This window comes from Hesperophylax consimilis, chromosome 11, assembly GCF_061612785.1.
Source record: "Hesperophylax consimilis isolate HC1 chromosome 11, BYU_Hcon_1.0, whole genome shotgun sequence".
Classification (NCBI taxonomy): domain Eukaryota; kingdom Metazoa; phylum Arthropoda; class Insecta; order Trichoptera; family Limnephilidae; genus Hesperophylax; species Hesperophylax consimilis.
In genome coordinates, this window is record NC_142846.1 from 37,983,842 (window position 1) to 38,005,350 (window position 21,509).

General features: G+C 34.7%; 1 protein-coding gene across 1 annotated transcript; it reads left to right on the top strand.

The window, feature by feature from the left end:
• The first annotated feature begins 93 nt into the window (after nt 1-93).
• Sfxn2 (sideroflexin 2) lies at nt 94-20,480 on the top strand. Its single transcript, XM_089637175.1, has 8 exons — nt 94-260; nt 1,599-1,776; nt 5,244-5,414; nt 9,835-10,036; nt 11,447-11,525; nt 12,443-12,656; nt 15,969-16,016; nt 19,903-20,480. Exons 2-8 carry the CDS (start codon nt 1,622-1,624, stop codon nt 20,012-20,014), a joined length of 981 nt encoding a protein of 326 aa, XP_089493301.1. The 5' UTR covers nt 94-260; nt 1,599-1,621; the 3' UTR covers nt 20,015-20,480.
• The last annotated feature ends 1,029 nt before the right edge of the window (nt 20,481-21,509 follow it).

The following is a 21,509-nucleotide window of genomic DNA, read 5'->3' on the forward strand; positions in this document are numbered from 1 at the left end:
AAATGTAGTCACGTGATCGTGATCGTTACTTATGAAAGAGAAAGAGTACTTACTTATTATTGGCTGTTGCTCAGCTCATTTTGACAGCCCTAACCGTCGTCTGTCAACTGTGTTCGGTTCTGCCAGAAGTTTATTGTGGAAATCGTGCTTTGCTGTTTATATTGATTAATATTAGCAATTTGTGAATAAGTCTTAATATTAGATGCTTATTTAAATTGTAATAAACTAGTATTCGTTTTCTATACTAATTTTCGAGACAGGCAAGTTATGTTTCGATAGTGTAATTATTAAAATTAATAATCCTTAGCCTAGCATTACACTTGTAAGTTTTTTCGTAAATTTACGACTTCTAGCCAATGGGCGCATTGGATTTTCAAAATGCAAGATGCCTATTGGCTAGAAGTCGTAAATTTACGAAAAAACTTACAAGTGTAATGCTAGGCTTATGTAATGATAAATTACGAGAAGGGTAATGCTATGTTTTTAAATTTAAAGCCTTTATTAATTCACCTTGGCTTGTACAGGTTATTTGACGGATAAACACCAGCAATTTTTAAAATTATCATACATTTATGCAGTTAATCTTTCTTGGTATAATATTATTTAATTTTCGAAAACACGTAAGGGGTACAACCCACGCTCGTTTTATGAAAAAGTATCGATTTTTCATTTCAGTTTTATGAAAGCATAAAGTGCATGAATTTATGACTAGATACGCAACACGGAATCAGTAATTATTAATAAAAACATTTTGTAGAAAAAACAGCATATCTTATATTTGTATTTGGTAAATTCGCGCAAAATATACCACCGTTTTATTGGATATTATGTTTACGAGATCACTACTTTAACAATGTATTTTACTAACTCATTAGATAAATTATTACATTTATGAAATTCTGCTAGCGTAACCCATAATTAATTTTGAGTAAAATACTGAAAAAAATATAATAAGTAACCTTAGTAAAAAATGTGTTGAAAAATAAGTCCCACCCTTTTCGCTTTACTCCTTCAACCCTTTTAAAATAAAAAAAGAATATTTTTTATTATCTACCAAAATAATGTAATTGTGGAATAAAATACTTTTAATTTTTATTGTAGTCAAATTACCTAAGAGTTGTTTATAATACAATACTAAGTAATTTTGCATTTACTTTTATTATCAATCTTGAAATTAAAAAATGGCCAAATTTACTATTTCTTATTATTGAAAATTTAATAAAATAAAATCATTCATCTCTAAATAGTATAAAATAAAGTGCCTATCCGCGTCTGTCTGTTTGTGTGCTTAGTTCTTCTAAACTATGCAACTAATTTTGATAGGGTTTTCACTATCACTTAGAGAATTTCTTCCTGAAGGTTTATATGTATAATACATGCATATTATATTTTTAAGTAGAAAAAGTCAATGTTTTATAATCAAGTCGTAAAAAAATTATTTTCTATGGTATATGTCTATCGCATAACGCCGGGTACTCGTCAGCTAGTTATATTTATAAACTTATGTTATTTAATAATAATTGGACTGCCTTTTTGTTGAAAACTCACCTAAAGAGAGCTCTACAATATTAATTATTAAATAGGCTCTTTCTTTATAGGATCATATAAAATAAAAATCACAATGACTGAAAAGGACTTTGATATCACACAACCGTTATGGGACCAAAACACCTTCTGGGGGCGGTTCAGACACTTCTCCTGGATCACAGACCCTCGCTCCGGCTTGGCCTCAGAGAAGGAACTGTTCGAGGCCAAATCCATCTATTCTAGTTACAAGTAAGTCAGTTGAGGCCAACTCCATTATTCCTCTGAACAATACAAACATAATGTAAGAAGTCAACTTGAGTACAATTCTCCTGTCTGGAACCCACATTATAATATACATGTACAAGCTGTTGAAAGAATACAAAACAAATTCTTACGTTTTATAATTTTTAAAATGGTTATTCCAGCAATTATGTTGAACTACAAACATTATATGAATATGCTCAAATTGTCAGACAGAAAATTTTTCACTGACTTGGTATTTCTATATAAAATTCTAAATGATTTAGTTGATAGTCGGGTATTGCTAGAATCGATAAGCTTTCGGATTCCAAAACGTAATACTAGAAGTCCGGATTTATTTCAGTGCAGAAATTCTGGGACTAACTATCATATGTATTCCTCGTTGCCCAGAATACTAATGGAGGGAAACAATTATACCAAGTCAATGGACATCTTCAATTTATCTTTAAACAAATATAAAATATTGTTAATGAAGCAATTCAGTTATGTATAATAAATAGTGTATATTTCTTAATATTCTCACGTAAAAGCCCCGAAAAAGGGCATTAATAAATAAATAAATAATCATATCAGTGGTGGATCAAGTACTCAATGAGAACTAGATGTACCTAATTGTCTTGCGAATCTGCTGGTTTTAATTTATATGTATATAAAAATGAATGTTTCTTTGTTTGTCTCCTATAGACTCAAAACTATTGGACCGATTTCGCTGAGAATTTCAAAGTTTGTTCTTATTAGTGTCAGGAGTGTTTAGAGTGTGGTTTGAGTGGGAGAAGAAGTCGGGAGGATGCCCGAGGAAGACTTAACGCATTATCTTTACACTGGAATCAGATACGGAGTCAATATAATGTAGTTTTTTTAATAGTAACAATGTGGTATAAAGTAGTGAATGGTGGAAGTCGGGGACGCCCGAGGACGTGGCACGATCATGTGGAGCAAAATGATCCAGAATTTCATGTACACTAGAATTGGCAACCTCAAAACTTGACTCCAAACCATTGGTAACCCCGAGCTATGCCGGGTACACGCCAGCTAGTACAATATAAAACTGACGTCTCGTAAAGTACTCTATCTGCACAGGTATAACATTATCTCGCTTGTCCCAGCGGACACTGTCAGAAGTCCAAATTGCCAACTTTGCATTAAATCTGTTTAATGTTAATGTTTCACATTTTTATTGTTTTTGAGAGCAAGTAATATTGTTTTCATATTTTTCATAAAACCCCTATTTATTTAACCCTTCAGGCCTCTGGCATATTGATCTTATATTATTCTTAAGGGTGCTGTCAGAAAGTTGGAGAATTTGTGTTTATTTCCGCTTCTCAATGTAATTCAAATAAAAGGGATATTTCTGAACGTATCCGAAAACTATTTTTGAAAGGTGATGGAATACGTTTTCAAATTTAAAATAAACATAATAAAATCAAACATAAAAAATTGAAAATAGCTCACCTTACGTTTTTTCATCTAAACACTAAACTAAAATTTCTGTTAGTGAAAATAAACATGTATTATAATAGAAAAATGTGTTTTAAACATAACTGGAGCCTTCCTTTTTTGTCGTGTCATATAAAAATAATTATTAAAAAACTCAAAAATTTTATTCAAATTACGATCGGAACATTTAGGACGGGCTGTTTCGGAGAATTTGAACAATTCATCAAATTTCAACGTTCATTTTCAAGTTCAATCTGTGAAAGATTTTTTCAAGTTCTGTTTTTATTTCAGTTTTGTCAAGCAACCAGCCTATAATGATATAATTACAGAACTTGAATAGGACTTTCAAAGAACCCGAAAATGAACGTTGAAATTTGATGAATTGTTCAAATTTTCCGAAACAACCCGTCCTTAGTTTCATAGAGGTGTAATTTTAATTATTTTCTGGGTAACTTCTATATTTCTATATAAAGCTTGGTGTTTTCTCTTTCTAATATTGTTTAGTTCATATTTCTAACTATGACGGTAAGGGAGACATAACGATTTCTATGAGACCATTTGAGCTGCTCCGAAAAGTAAACAAATTGACTCTACGGGTAATAGCTATTTGTTCCCAAAATCGAGGAGTTGATTGGAAAAATGTATTATGACAACTTTAAACAGCTTTAATGCAAAGTAAACAATTTTCACATCCGACATTGTTTGTTGGGACTGTCGAAATGTATCATTTTTATAGCAATGTTTATGTGCAAATTCACCTCTAAGGTGCTTGCCAAATATGTCATTGCCAGTGGGTGAGGATCCACATCAGAAAGTACTTTAGAAGAATTTATAAATCTGTATGAGAAGATGTATGAATGACGTGAGAAGTGTATCAGAGTTATGAGGTGATTTACCCTTTGCCAAATCCCGCCAGTAAATGGGGTGTTGACTAACCCTTTCTGGTCATAAACATTGAGGGCCTTACTAATAAAAGTGTTTTAATTTTTACACCACTGATACACAACCATTAACCTATTGTTCATCAGTATATTAAAAAATCATTTCTCTGAATATACCTAACTAGCTATTACAATTTATTACGAAATTTGTTTTTATTTTGAGGATTTCGACGGCCGGCGTGGTCTAGTGGTATACGCTTTTGACTACAGATCCGACGGTCGCGGGTTCGAACCCGGCGTGCGCAAATAAATTTTATTTTGATTAATTTGTGTTATTTCACAATTAATTAATTTAAAATAATATATAGTATATTTGCGGCACGTTCCAGAGTGGAAGATACTCTCAGTATCGCCCTGGTGTAAGACCACCATTCAGAATTGAAACGTTGCTTGAAATGGCTTTAGCCGTGTTTGGTGACCAGATCTGAATAGCCAGGTACTTCCCCACCTTCCTCTTCCCCATCTCCCTCCCCTCCCCAATACCCTCAGCCTCACAACATACCCCAATTGGGGATGCCATAGTCTCACTGGCTCCAGATGGGAGCAGTTGGGACTCTTGTGCGGTAATACTGTAAAAAAAAAAAAAAAAAAAAAGAAACAAGCTTATAATTTTTTATTCTGAGGATGCAACAAGTTTATAATTTTTTTATTTTGAGGATGCAACAAGCTTATAATTTTTTATTTTGAGGATGCAACAAGCTTATAATTTTTTATTTTGAGGATGCAACAAGTTTATAATTTTTTTTATTTTGAGGATGCAACAAGCTTATAATTTTCTGAAGTGATAACTTTCCAAACAATGATTCAAATTCCTTCCCAAGTTACGCAAATAATGTAAAACAGTTATTTTAAAGATTGAAATAAGGAGCTTGATTTGACACGGTAAAATTTACTTAACTAACTTTATATTTGCAAGTTTGCATTGGCATATAATTTATTTAATTGTATCCCAAATTACTTCCTTGTCTGGTTAGCAAAAATTTCAAGGAAATAAGAATGCCACCATTATATTTCCTTGGTAATTATGTGATTAAATGTCTTACGCTGTTATTAATAATATGATTTTTATATTTCCAGAGCGGGAAATCCCCCGGAAGGAGTCAGCCGAGATAAAGTCCTGCGGGCCAAACAGCTTTATGAATCTGCCTTCCACCCTGACAGTGGAGATCTGCAGAATGTATTCGGAAGGATGTCTTTCCAACTTCCCGGTGGTATGATTATTACTGGAGCCATGTTGCAGTTTTACAAGTCAGTAGATTTCACATTGGTTATCCCCGTGCGCAGATTTCGACAGTATTTAAAAGTTTAAATATAATAATTATCCCTGTTTGGTGACCAGATCTTTCGAACCTTCCTCCCCCCATCTCCTTCCTTTTCTAACTCCTTTTAGCCTCATAACATACCCCAATTAAGAATGACATAGTTCCACTGGCTGAACACAATTGGAACTTCTGTGTGGTATTCATATAAAACATCAGCTTTATCACAGTTTAAGTGGCAGAAAAGAGAGACAGGCAGGTCAGGTGGAAATTGCAATTTAAAAGAGCTCTGAAGTCTGACTGGACTAAAAATAGTTTCCGAAGAATGTAATACTGATATAGCTGGCTGGTGTTTTAGAAGTTACATAGATGAAGAATTAGCAGAGATGGTGTTCCATATTAATTTTAACACTTCCTTTGCACAAAATTATTACACTTACCGGGCAAGAATTTTTTTCAATCGACTACCTGAAGAAATTAGAAACATTAATGATAACATCAAAATAATAAACACTGTAAAAAAATATTTTAAAGACAAACTCACAAAAAATAAAAATGTTTCCAATTGAATTAATCTTAAGAATAACTCACTTCATGAAAAATAACTCACTTCATTTAAATAAGTTTAAAATCATTTTATTTTTAATTACTTACTTATTGCAATAAAACAATGTACACTCCTCTTCCAGCCACAAGCTAATGCTTCTATGGAAGAGGGGTCCTGAAATATTTTATCTTATATTATAACAAACAAACAAAAATGTACTTATATAATAAATGTAATAATAAATAAAAAAAAAAAAAAAAAAAATAAAAAAAAAAATAAAAAATATGGTAAAATGTCCACAGCGTCAAGCTGACCTGGCAGGCTAAAGAAAGACTATAAATGAGACAAGGCTCAAATTTTCTGCTCCTAAAGACATTTTATTTGACAAGAGTGAAACTCCGATGCCCTGCAAACTATTAACTCATTGATTGTTTGTATTAATTATAGAAGCAGATCACACAATCACAATTTCGGCTTTAGGTATATGAATATCTAGTGCCAAAAGCTTGCCAAGATCATCATATTACAGTTTTATTATGCGCAACAGCTATAAAATGTGGTAAAACAGGCAATTTAAAATGTTTCCCAAAAATTTATGGCCAGCGTGTGCAACTGAATACTATGCTTTCTGCCGAGGAAAATCTTTTAGCAAATGTTAATTAAAATGTCATTAAAAATAATATTGCTGGTGAATTTAATACCAGAAGCTCTTTTTGAATGGCAAACGATAATTCTTTGTGTATGAGTTAACACAAGTATACACGGTGTCTGGAAACTAGTGCTACAAGTGGTTAAGAATAAACTTAAAGTATACTTTACCTCAGACTAATTTGGTTGTTTGGTATATTATTGTATATAAAAATCAGTGTTAAAAATATTTGTGTACCTACATATACACGAGAAGTTAAAAGAGAAAAATTATTTTCTGTAAAATATTTAATTTATTTTTGCAATATCTAGCATATAGAAATCTTTTATTCTGTACACATATGTTCGTTATTTCAACGTTTATATGTATGGTAGTATTCCCAAAATAAATTAATGTTAAAAACTTATAAAGGCACCCCCTCCCTAAACACGAGTTATTCTCAATTACTGAGGTGTTAATTAAATTACCAGCTTAGAACTTTTTTTTTTTGCATTGCTTGTATGTCTTGAATTTTTATTATATATTTTTTTTATTTCTTTTTATATAACCTAATCATTGATAGTAAAAATAAATAAAATAAAATAAAAAAAACAACAACAAAAAAATTGAAAAGTGGGAAACTATTTGATTTGAGCTTTCGTTTTCGAGTAAGTCGATTCTGAAGTTAAAATTCTTTAGGTGAAATTTGAAAATATCTGTCACTAGAGGGTTAATATCAGCTATTTAATGTCATAATTAAAATGCGTGGAAATATAGATCCGGCTCCAAAATTTTTTTTGAGCACCTTTAGTTGGTGAAAAAAAAAATCGAAATGTTCAGAATAAACAAAAAAAAAAGTTTTTTTTCAGTTCTCTATGTGATTTTTATTTTATTTTATTTATTTGGGAAAATAGATTGGGAAGGTAGATTCTCCAATTTCCCAATTGTACCACCAGTTTGCGGACACCGTGTGTAATATCTTGTATATTTGATGAACTTAACATTTTAAATATATATAATATATGTAGTTTGTGACAATTTTAAAACTTATTCCTTGCTTATTTCACTAGCATCATTTCTTCTATCCGTCTATATGAGTTGTTGGCAAGCATTGTCCACTCTAATCATGCTTGTTATGACCTTATCATCATAGTTTATCATGCACTCTGATAGTGTTGTGTATTCCGTCTAGCCAAATTAAAGGGCAAGGGAATATAAACACAATTATTTCTAAGTGTAATGTAAATAACAAAGCAGAGCAGATGATAATATAACGTCGTCTGACAACTAAAATCCACTAAGTACAGGCTCAAGACAAATAAATAATACCATTAACACAAATGCTATATTAGATACCCCTGTACACATAATTCTTAGCATTTTTTTCACTTGAGGTAAAACTGCACTGGATTTTAGTTGTTAGCCAACTAGCAATGAGTCGTTCACGAATGAGCCCCACAATTGAGCTAGCTCTTTTTGATGAGCCGTATTTATACGACTCCTGGTAAACCGTTTGCTCAATTGAACGGTTACTCTTTTTTTATCAGGAGATATTTTAGAAATATAGCACCATTAAAATTATCCAAGTACTAATTATTATTACATACTCAGAGACTTGAATGGTGTCTGACAATCCGATATCTGAACTTGAACATATGTTTCTACACCTACTAACTACCTAGCATCTTATTTTTCTCGTGGTACGAGTGATGTACCAGTACCAAAAGTCGTACGATCATTCATACGCTTACGCTGGAACTGAGAGCCGTACCGGAGGAGCCGTTCCAGGGAACCATATTGTATCGGGCAAGCACAGTATTCTCGTTGCTCCAACACCCAGAGATCACGGTTCCCGTTCAATTGCTGTCGTTAATTATTATTAGCCGTACGAAAATATTGAGCTGGTACCGCGGCTCCTGATCTTATTAAAATGAGTTATAGCCAACGATACGGTAGATAAGTTTTCTATAAATAAAAATAACAATATAGATACACACAAGCGGATTTTACGATTGGCGTTCAGTATGTACTAATTTTATTTTAGACCTACTCTGAAATTGTTAACTTATCTTTTCTGATTAAAATGAGGCCATAAATGCATCAAGTCTATTTACGATGCACTTCTGGTTTCACAAAATGTACATGTTCTAGTCAGATATTTATTTGTTTTAAAAGAAAGGCAAACATTTCCAGGTTGAGAATAACCTGACAATATTTGAAAACCTCCCAGTACCATCATGTAACAGCATGTGTTGTGGCGCAAACCTTTGTGTTCCAGCATTTTCCGGCAAGTGTTCGTTAATATGTTAAATACAAATTACCACTGTGCCGAAATTTAAACTCATTACCACTAATTAACATTAATTAGCACAACAATTTCCACAGTGACGATTATGCATTCAAAAATTTTCCATCATTTACATTGCAAATAGTTCAGCAAAACAATACATCAATCCAGTTAAAGAACTTTCAGAAGTTATTAAATTAATGAGATAGTTAACCCAGTTTAGATAGGGGGAAGTGGAGCGTAAAAGCCCCACAAAAGAATCGAGTTTTGTTTGCCAAGAAAATTACAGTTGCGAACAAATCAATCAACTGCCGCAACTGGGATTTGAAGCCCGGAACTCCTCTAACCAAGCAGTTGCTCCAAGCTCAAAACCATTGGTCTATCACAGCAACCCTTTGGGAAAATCCAATATTTTGACGGCATTCATGGTTACAATCCTTGGCTACGAATCCGGAGGTCACAAAAAAAAAATTAATAAAAACTTAAAAAATATATATGTATATAAATTGTGAAATAAGACAAATTAATTGCGCATCCCAGGATTTGCACAAGCGACCTTCGGATTGCCAATCGAGAGCCTTACCCAACGACCACAGAAGCTATCTTGAGTTGATTTAAAAAAACTGTTTGAAATACCTCTTGATTATAAAAAGTCAAATATCCTAATAACTACATTGTACTTTTGTGACGTTTAGCAAAATATATTTCAGATGAAAAGGTTTGAAATAAAAATCATATGCAATCGATCCCGTAACTGATATCTGACTGGATCGATAGTATTTGATTTTCTTTTTGAAACACTTTGTGATGACATGAAAGGCACCATTTGCAAAAATGACAGCTTCTTCCGATAGGGTGATGACTGCTCCGACTGATTTTGTACCACCTTGTTGTAAGTAAATAAGTAATTTCCTGGAAACTAATTGAGTGTATGTTGGTTGTTGCAGGACCAACCAGGCGGTCATATTCTGGCAGTGGGTGAATCAGTCCTTCAACGCGCTGGTGAACTACACCAACCGCAACGCCCAGTCCCCCCTGACCACCAAACAGATGGGGGTGGCTTACGTGTCTGCTACCGGCGCTGCTCTCGCCACTGCACTCAGCTTCAAGTTTGTGGTGCAGAAGAGGGCCACCAATCCTATCATGGCGGTGAGTTGATTCAGTTAATCATTCACAATAGATTGTTGCAACTAGTTTTTTTATTGTCTAAAAAAAATTACAATAATAATGGCATTTTAATTTTAATTTTACGTTGTCGAGTAAATTTTCTGTAACAATTTAAAATATGCCATTTTTTATTTGCTGCCAAAACGATATATTCGTGCGGAGGGCATTTGTGATGTCACGCGTCAACATTGATAAGATCCCAGTGACAGTTGTTTTAGTAGCTGGTAGGGTTACATAGCCAAATTCGTGCCGTTTAAGAATTAGCTTTTTAAATCAATAATAATTATTACTGAAAATATTAACACACTTCAAGCGGACAAATCTGGTCAGGTTCGATAAAATGGATTTTGCTTTAAACTGGTATATCTTTTTTCTAATTAAATGATTTTTTTTTTTACATACTAGTTAGTCACCACACCACAACTACAAAAGTACCGTCTGAAATTAAACCTTACTTTGTAATAAAAATCCATAAATTTATGTTAAAGTCAGTTTTAGGCCATTTAGTGATGTTTTATGTGTAAAAAATGTATTTTATTACATTACCAAAAATTTGGTTTCACTTATGCAAACTCATTACAAAAAAATAACAACTTTCGCATCTCCAGTACCATAAGTGCAAGGATTTATTAACCGTTCTACGGGTTTAGTATAGTTACCTTTTGATTATATATTCTTCCACACACTTGTGTCACTCGGCAAGAAGATATGAAAATGGAGCCTGGTATCACATTGTACATATACATATTTATAGTTAGGACGGCCTTACAAAAAGATTGGTATACAATATACATATATAATTATCGGACAACAATGCCTTTGTAGCCATTCAAGTAGGATCAGAATATAAGGTAGAACTACCCTTCCCGCAGGGAGTGTGTTAATATGTGAAATTTTTAGAAAGACAATCGGAACCAGAAAAATAAATTATAGTCATTTATTTTTGCGGTATTATGTCATGTTGCGCTACCTTCTTTTTTAGCTAACGTTTCGGACAGCATTACAGTGTCCATCATCAGGGCAGATGTGTAAAGATTGTGGTGAAGTGTATGCTTATGTATGTAGATGTGAAATAGTGTAGCCAACTCCAATCCTCAATGAGCTGGTAATACATTATAATTTAAGATGGTTTTTTGCATTTAAACTTGCAGTTTTGGTGAAGCCATCAATTATCGGATACCAAGAACTATTGAGCCTAGTAATGTTGTCTTTCTTGATATTTATTTTTATGAATTTCAATTGCCTCCGTAATAAGAGTAGATCTTGTTGAAATAATAATAATGTTACCATTAAAATTGGTTCTGATAGAAAAACCCCGAAGAATGGAATTATTTGCATAGTCTATTATAACGCCATTAAATGAAGTAATGCTAATTAACACGTTTATTGTAGAGATTCGTTCCCTTTGTGGCCGTGGGTGCGGCTAACTGTGTCAACATCCCGCTGATGAGGCAGTCAGAAATCATTAACGGTAATTATACTTTTTATGCACCTTATTACGTATTTATGTCATGGCATATGAAAATATTAATTTAGATTAACATAGCTTTAATGAGCTCGAACGAACAGTTACGACATGCAAAAGATTTTTTTTTGTTTGAATTGGAAAAATTAAATAAATTTCAATAGAGTCCAAATTGCCATTTACATTTTTTTCCTCGAAATAAAGTTAGGAATCACTGGTTACAGTTTGTGGTGTATATCCTCGTACAGACAATTAATAAGAGTAATTCTTTGAACACTAGACCTGGCATCCAAAAATGTATTTTTATAATTTTTTTTTATTTAAAAAATTAAAACTTAAATTTACTCACAAAAAAATGTTTTGCTAGGAGGTACTTAAATACCTAATTAATTATAAAAAAAATAAATATTTTATGAAGAATTTTCTTATTCCAATTAACGAGTTATACAATTTGTCAAAAGAAATGTCACTTAACTAATCTTTCTAATATTTTTTGTAAATGATACAGTTAATTATGACAGAAGGAAATAGGGTCCCATTAGCTCAGTTGGTAGAGCGTGCCCCCGCAAGTCAAGGGTCCAGGGTTCGAGTCCTAGATGTGACCGTATCTTTTTCTGATTTTTCTGTTTCAGATTTTCGTTTAGGAATCGCTAATATTGTCTTCAATAACTCAATGACAATTCTTTATTAAAACTTCATGCCAGTAGGTACCACAATATTGACTATTCCGTTTTGAAAGCTCATAGTAAGATCCAAGATCATTCAAAACTCTGGCGGGATAAATAGATAGTATCCACCATCTTAAACTGGAACCAGAACGCAGCAAACAAATTTACTGACAAATGAAATGCCAAATGGCCAATTTAAAACTGGATTTCGCTACGCTCAGTCAAATAGATATTAAATCCTATTTATAATTTCAGGTATCGAGGTGTCAGACGAGAATGGAAACATTGTTGGCAAGTCCAGCCTGGCGCCCGTGAAGGGCATCAGTCAGGTGGTGTTCTCACGCGTGACTATGGCCGCCCCCGGCATGCTGATGTTGCCTTTCATCATGGAGTACCTGGAGCCCAAGCCCTGGATGCAGAGGATCAAGTGGTCGCACGGCATCATCCAGACGCTCATGGTCGGCTGCTTGTGAGTTTCATGCTTATCTACTAATTTTGTTCAAAGGAGAAAGTATAACTACTAATCCACCAGCACCAGCACCAAGACATTTACAAAAGGATATTTATTAACATGATTTTATAGTTCGTAATAGAACTATATTACACATTACTATTTTTACTTAGAAAATTTTACAAAAGTTTGCAAGCTTTTTCACATTGATATATCTTTTTTCAATCATAATTAATCGGACTAAAAATCCTAGAAAAATAAAATTATATCTGTTTCTTTCTTATGGAATCACTCTAACTGAATTAATTAATTAATCCGATTATCTGATATTTTCAGCGAGTAGATCCGAGCTAAAATCTGAAATAGAATTTGCTAAAAAACAATACATGGAAAATGTTCAGAATGGGATCAAAGACGACATAAAGTTTTTCTGGAACTATATTAGGTCACAAAAAGTTAACCCAACCTCACCAACATGCTTGATTGAGGAAGGCGTAACTTTTACTAACCCTAACACAATTGTAAATAAGTTTGCTGACTATTTTCATTCCGTCTATAGTCAAGTAACCCCTAAACTTGAAACCAATTTCCCAACAGCATCACCCTGGAACGTTGGAGATATCTCACTCGGATTGACCAACATCCAGGAAATAGAAACTTGTATCCGGAATCTCCGACCTGATAAGGCTACTGGTCCGGACGGTATTCCTCCTTCAATAATTATAAAAATCTCTCCAAATATCTGTGTTCCCCTTGCGTACATATTTAATCTCTGCATCATGTCTTCCACATTTCCACAGTGTTGGAAACTAACGAGGGTCAGCCCCATTCACAAAGCTGATGAAAAGACTGACGTCAGAAATTATAGACCAGTTGCAGTACTGTCAACAATTCCAAAAATTTTTGAAATGATTATCTGTGATAAAATCAGTCAAATCACGCCTTTCTTAAGAGATAATCAACATGGCTTCTTACCGAAGAAATCAACGGTAACCAACTTACTCTCTTTCTCTCGACGGGTAGCACAAGGCCTAGACTGTAGGCATCAGACGGACGTAATTTACACGGACTTCGCAAAGGCATTTGACCGAGTAGATCACGATATTCTAATAAAAAAGATGCATAAAATAGGTTTTAATCAACCCTTACTGACATTTTTTGCATCATATTTAAAAGATAGAAGTCAGTATGTAAATATAAATGGATACGACTCCCATAAGTTCGCAGCTCTGTCAGGAATTCCTCAAGGATCGAATCTCGGTCCCATGTTATTCCTCATTCTGATTGATGACATTCAGGATTGCATACGTCACAGCTCATGTCTACTATTCGCAGATGACATGAAACTGATGAAGGAAATCGAATCAGATTATGATTATTCGAAACTGCAGGCCGACCTCGATTCAATCATGATATGGTCGGTAGAAAATAAACTTAACTTCAATATTAAAAAATGCGTTGTTATGACTTATAGTCGTTCACAAAATCCGGTATTCTGCTAGTATAGAATGAATGGTGAAGTACTTACACGCGTAAACATCATCAAGGACCTTGGGGTGATCTTTGATCCCAAGCTGACATTTTCAAACCACATAGTCCAGCTTACCTCGGCTTGCTCCAAAACTCTTGGTTTTGTAATTAGAACTTGCAAACAATTCAATAACAAAGAAGCAATGACCTCCATGTTCAACGGAGTGGTCAGAAGCAAGCTGGAGTACGCCAGTACTGTCTGGATACCTTATCAACTTAACCCCTCCGACTTTTCGCGAACTTGAAGCTAAGATGTCTTTATCGAAATGTCAATTTCACGAAAACGTTGTGTTATTACCGCCTCATAATCAAAGCTCTATAAATGAAACATTACTGAACGGAGCCGAATAGTAAAAACTGTTTTAGAAAGGTTACAAAATAGGCTTTCAAATTGTTGTATCATAAATAAATATTAACATTTGTAAATATTTAAATTTAGAATGGAAACATGAAAAAATTGTAAAAATGACTCACCTGTAATGTTTTATGTAAAAACGATACTAAAATCACGGATAATGTAAAAAAAAAACACTTATTTCATTGTACAAATGTACAATAAACAATTCTGTCACTTCACTTTTTGACCATTTCATACAAAATATATTTTTAAAAAAACAATTAAACTTGCGAGGCGGGTCGGCACGTCAAACGGCTTTCTTGGCGTCGTTTTACGATTTGGCGGGTAAAATTTGCTTCCACTGAGTAGGTCTTTTTACGGGTTTCTATGGATAACTTTGAATAGAGATGTGAAGCTTCATTCAATACGAATATTCTACTTTTTGTTTTAGGGATGTCACTAGAAGAATAACGGAGTTATGACGATTTTTGTGGAAACACACGCGTTGACGTGTAAACACGCTTATTGTACTTGACTGCTATCGTTATTTTATCGTGTATATCTGCTTACGTTGCTGACCGGTTAAATACATAAATATGATTGAACAAATTCAAAAAAAATTCCTAAGGTATGTTTACATGCGATCATACAGAATATATCCGAAATTCATGCATCACGTGGAACTGCTAAAGGAGACAAATTACCAAAGCCTGGAGACTAGGCGTAATGCCGGACTCATGGTATTTGAATTAAAGTTACTAAAAAACCTTATCGATTGCCCATATCTCCTGTCATGCTGTGGATTATTCGTTCCTGATAAATACTGTCGAAATCGTAGCCACGACCTATTCTGTATACCGCAGGGTCGGACAGATGTCATTGCCCGACATAGCATGACAAGAGGTATGACCTTACTAAATGCCCTACCAGCGGATATAGATGTGTTTACTATCACTATACCATGTTTTAAAAAATATATGTACATGTATTGTTAGTTTTAATAAAATTGTACCATAATTGGACTTACCTGTCTGTCGTACAATAATAAAAAAATAAAAAAAAAAAAATATTAAAAACCACATACATTACAATATTACTGCTAAATAAAACACACGGCGCTCCGAAAACAGAAATTCTGTGACTGCTGCAAACAAAAGTATACTCTCGAAGTTTATTTTTAATTCCTGGACTTTAAAATACTTTAATAAAGCAGAAAATTCAATAAAGAATACATTCGAGAGAAACACCAGCATTTGACCTGATCTACACGTCTGTCATGTATGTGATCCACAAAGTTTTACTAAAATACCTGCATTAATAATAATACTTATGCATTAATAGATGATTTGTATGGTGCCGTTTTTGTGCAAAATCACCTCAAGGGCGCTGTACAAATATATTGTGTCAAAACATGCCTTGTGGTGGGATAGATTTGCATTGAAAAGATTAATGTTTTGTTTTAGCTTGACTCTGATGGTGCCAACAGCCTGCGCAATATTCCCTCAAAGATGGTGAGCATTAAATGATACTTTTTTTTTTTTTTTTTTTTTTTTAAAGTCGGAGGCGGTTTACTTACGTTCCCCGCGAGCACTTAGGCCATAGGCCCATTGTACTATCTCCCATTTTACCTCATTCCCTTGCCAGTAACCCGGTCCCTTTAATGAAGTTCACCAGGGCTGTCATTGGATATGTGGCGATGTCTTCTGGTTCCACATTAAATGATACTAATAACATTGTAGATTAATTCTAAATCAAAAGGTTGTCATTAATGTGTTATATCGTCGCATTAATTCGTAGAATGCGTAACTCCCAAATGTAAAATTTTACAGGAGGCACAAAAAACCTCGTAGTGAAAAAAAATGAAAGACCGCTTATTCTTTTTATTTATGTTTCGAACATATAATATATTTGGAAATTTATTTTCAATCATTAAACTTTTGTAAGTTAAGGCTTTCTATTTCAAATCGGAGTTAGGAAGTTTACGTAAAAACCGAGAATGGAGATACGCATTTTACAAAAGATACATACTTTTCTGCGAACAGTTTTATGAACAACCTAGCGAAAAATTTGGGAGATAGGAATTTTACATTTACAAAATAAAAGACAACAATGTATGTGTATGTCGAGGCAGTCTATTTAGATGCATTTTAATGATTTTAATAATGCGGAAGGTTATCATTAAAGGAGTGGTAATCCTTTTCTAATGTCTGTTTTAAGTCTTGTAAATGCTGGTACTTTTCCTTCCTTAAGGGATTAAATCTGACTCTCAAGTGAAATCTTCAAACTCTGGAGATCATTACAGATTCGGCGACGGTTTTGTGCTGGGTGAGATCTACACTGACCGGGAGTAGTCGTGTCAGAGATGATCGTTAAGTGATGCTTGGAGTTGATGAAGGAGATTGTAGAAGAATTTGATCTGACATTGTCGATCACCCTTGTTGTCCTGTAGAAATAAAACTGATGTACTTACTAGGGTTTGCAAGACCCGGGCAAAGAGTAGCCATGACAGGAAACGTTGTGAAAGAGACTCCTCAGAGTGTGAAGATAGGTGGGAGAGACTTGAAAGTGGAACTGGTGAGCAAACATGTGCTTTAAGCGTAGAAACTCTTCATGCTCAGCATCACTTTGGAGTAAAGTGAACGCTTCATCTTGCCCGGCTGGTCGATCCCGAGGCGAGAAGAAAGGACGTCGATAGATGCGTGCGTTCCTGCGTACAATGCAGGACAATTGACCCTCTACCATCATCCCATGAAGCGGGTAATCTTAATGTTGTGACAACCTAGAGTCGCTTGGCAGTTGATGTTACTCATTTCGGTAGGAAATGTTTACTCACATTTATCGATTGCGGTCCAAGTAGATTTGCCGTGTGGCGGGAAATCGAGTCAGATAATGCAGCTTCGATTATCAGACATTTGGAAGAAGTGTTTCGGGAAAGAGGCCCGCCCAAAGTAGTTCTCATGGACAATGGTACTGCATTTTGTTCCTACAGTGTTACAGATAAGTGTAAGAGATGGAATGTTCGTCAAAGATTTTGCGCGGCATACCGACCAGCTGGAAACGGTATAGTTGAACGACATCATCAAACAATAAAGAGAACTGCAGCCAGAAGTGGAAGCGATCCCCTGCAGGCAGTGTTTCGGTACAATCTTTGGCTGCAAAAGTCAGGATGATCGAGGTATTGCGCTGTCTAGTATAGTTCACACTTCACACTCGTGGAGACACCCTTCTGCGCAAGTGAATATAGAAGAGGAAGTATTGACTGAGCTCTAAGTGGGCGATCTTCTTGCGGTTAAACCAGTAGATGGGAGATGCACATCGTGCATGGAAGGGTGACAGGACTTACTTCAGTCAACAACATCGAAGTAGATGGCATACCAAGACATGTGCTTGACCCGCGGAAGATGCCTGACAGAGAACGGACTGTGTCTGAGGAGAGACGAGATGGAATTGCCGCACGTTCCACCGTAAATAGTTTGGGTTTGTTTGAAGAGGACAGTGAAGAACCGGATCCGGATATGCATCAGGAGGAGATCCACTTGCAAAGAGATGGTGACCTTGAAGAAGAGATAATCACAGAACAAGGACCTATTAGGTATTTACGAAACCGCAGAGGCACATAAAACAAGAGAGCTACGGCAGAGCGTCACACGGTGCAGAAGACGTCAGTTTAGACTACAGATACAAAACACTATTCGTGACTTCACAATTAAAATTAAGGTTATAAAATGTTCAAAATTGATTAATCAACTTATCTCAGTTAATTTCACGGTAAAACTATTACACCGTAAATAAATTTCCTCAGTCAAAAACACAACAAGCGTGCACGGCTCACCGGCCAATACTGAATTAAGGAGTTACGAAGTATTCGAGAGTAAAAATGGCACCATAATTTTACGCAGTTTCCTAATTTGTGTTTATCTAAAAGGTTAATTTTTTTTTAAATTTTCGAGTTTTACTAGTCGATGCGGGTCTAATATTAAAACCAGATGGCATTAAAAACGTATTTTCGAAAAATTTGGAGTTACGCAGTCTACGAATTAATGCGACGATATGTAAATACATTATGTTATTATGTGTGTTCCTACTATAAAACCACCAGGGTTCAGAAAATTATTTTTTTACATAGTGGTAGATACAACAGTTTCAACCTAGTGAAAGACCACCATTCTCAATCGAACGTTGCTTTAAATGATTTTAACAGTGTTTGGTGACTAGGTCTGAATGGCCAGCTACTTCCCAAACTTCTTCTTTCCTAACTCCTTCCCCTCAGTCTCACAGCATGCCCTAATTGGGGATGCCATAGTCCCACTGGTTCCGGATAGTTGGGAATCTTGTGCGGTATTTGAATTTAAAAAATTATAATTTTTTGTTTTAAAGTAGTTTAATTGCATTAAATAATTATTTGCTAACCACTCTAGCGATGGGTTATTTACAAAATAAATGCCACGAGCGATGGAGACTTCCAGGTATTCGGATTTGGATTCGACCACGCTCATTCAAAAAATCACAACTCTGAATATTATTAATATGGAAACATATAAACTGTTTTCTGTAGTTTAGTCAATGAATCCACCTGTATTTTATTGTTTATCTCATATTTGTAGGTTTTATAACTGAGATGTTTGAGGAAATTTAAAAATAAATTTGGGTACCGCCGCCCCGGGGACCATTTATTGGATACCCAACACCTCTGCCAAAGGTCATCCCAAGTGGTAGGCTACGTTTGGTGACTTAGCAGGTGTGCACGGGTTCATCGGGTGAGGTGTGTTCAGGTTACGCCTGCTCTGTGGAGACCCTTTGACCTCTCCAACTGGTCTCTCGACCCATCACCTCGTGGGAGGGATATGTTCATATGTCCGTCACTCCTGGACACACTGATCCCTAGATTCTTACCTACCCCTCATACCTTTTACCTTCTCAGAACTTCCTTTCCTTAAAAAAGACCCTCCACACAGTATCCCAAAAGATGGCATTGGCCCCGAGGGAAATTAATTTCCTCAGGCCAAACATTGTCTACCTAAGTTTAGGCAGCCATCGTTCAACGCCTAGAGCGATGGTACCTAAATATGGGTAGCCATCTTTCAACTGGCTGTGTGTTTCTTTTTATATTATTTGAGTAAAGAGAGGTCACATTAATCAACAATTTTTGTTCCATTTCCAAACTTCTGAACATTTTCTACTTGTAAATATTATGTTTAAGGCCAGCCCTGAGCCAAACGGCGCCTGGCGCCAATAAAAACCTGAAGGGCGCTGTAATAGTTGTTAGGTATTATAAGCACTCTAGCTCCTCGGCGCCTGGAGCGGACTGCTCCAATAGCGTCTGCACAGAGCCGGCCCTGTCTATGAGTATGTACATTCAAATGGGCATTAAAAAAATGATGTGTTTTATTTTTCCAGTCCTATTTCAATTGACTTAATCAAGAAATATGAAAAGGAGAACTACCAAGAGATTGTGAAGAATACCAATGGGAATCCACCGGAACTTGTCTACTTCAACAAGGGACTCTAAATTATACCTCCTTGACATACTTAATAATTCAACGACAATAATAATATAGCTTTTAAAAAGTTAATTAATTTATATGTACTGTTTACTGTCAAAAAATCAGTAACCATTTTTAAATTTGAAATTACACATAACAGAAAATATTATGAAACTGATTTCAATGTTTTGTCGTTTTTCAAAGTTAATCAACTTTATTTACAGAATGCAAATTATGTTTTCCAGTACCACATCAATTTTTATTGTTAATAATAACTATTGTTGTCCTGAAACTGTGTCAATATTTATGTTTGCAGGAATAGTTCCTATACAAATGGTTAATATTAGTTGTAAATTCAGTTGTTTCTCGTCTATATTTTGCTTACTGATCCTTTGAGATTTGGAAAGTAATGTTATCTGTTTTATAAGTGAATAAAATAACAATTGAAGAGAGCGACAGCAAAGCGAATTCACATAAATTCTATGAATCAGTGTTTTATAATTATAAAAAAAATATATATACAGGGTGTATCGGCACGTACCCGACAAACTTTAACCAGCTATTCCTTAGCACATTTGGAGTAAAAAAAGTTATGGGCACTTTGCTGTCCGGTAACATTTTTTTTTAATAAAAAATTTATTATTCATATTTTCACCACATCTCACCAATGTTTTATCCTTTGTCAAAGTTTGAAAACCCGTCTGGCAATATTTTGTTCGAGTTTCGTTGAATAATGTACGTACGTACCTACGTTGGCGCGCTTTTACAATCACAACGAAATGGCACAGCACCATTCTTCTCATTTTTAACTATTATTATTTAGTGTTTACGAAAGAGCGAGGACACTTTTTGACGCACTTGCTAATAAAAGCTGTTGAACGCGAGAAACAAGGCAAATGACAGTGACGGAGTGTGGATTTTTTATTTATTTTTTGTTTTTAATGGAAAAAAAATGTTACCGGACAGCAAAGCGCCCATAACATTTTTTACTCCAAATGTGCTGAGGAATAGTTGGTTAAAGTTTGTCGGGTACTTGCCGATACACCCTGTATGTTTGTCGAATTGGCAACAGTCGACTTATATTCTAATTCCTATGTCAAACGCAGCCAGCAAGTACAGCGATAAGTAGCACCTAAATCGTTAAAAAAATTATGTCACTGGCCGCATGCGGACAATGCGTTAAGTAAAAATTTAATTTGTTTCATTTAGAATCTTTTTCTCAGGACAGTGATTTAGTTACCACTTATTGCTGACCTTGCTACTGGCTACGTGTCACCTACGCACAACCGCTCTATTCAATTATTGCTTTATTCTTAGTTTAAAATTATTTTATACTATTAACGTACTTACATCAGTAATGAAATTTGTTCCATCAAAATTTTACATATCCTTGTAATTGTATTTGTATGTAATCAATCTGTGGTGTAATTGACTTTTGTTAAATTTGTCCGAGAATTAGAATGTTGAACCCTCGTTAGTGCTATTTAAATTAACAAAACTAACAAACTGCATTTATTTGAG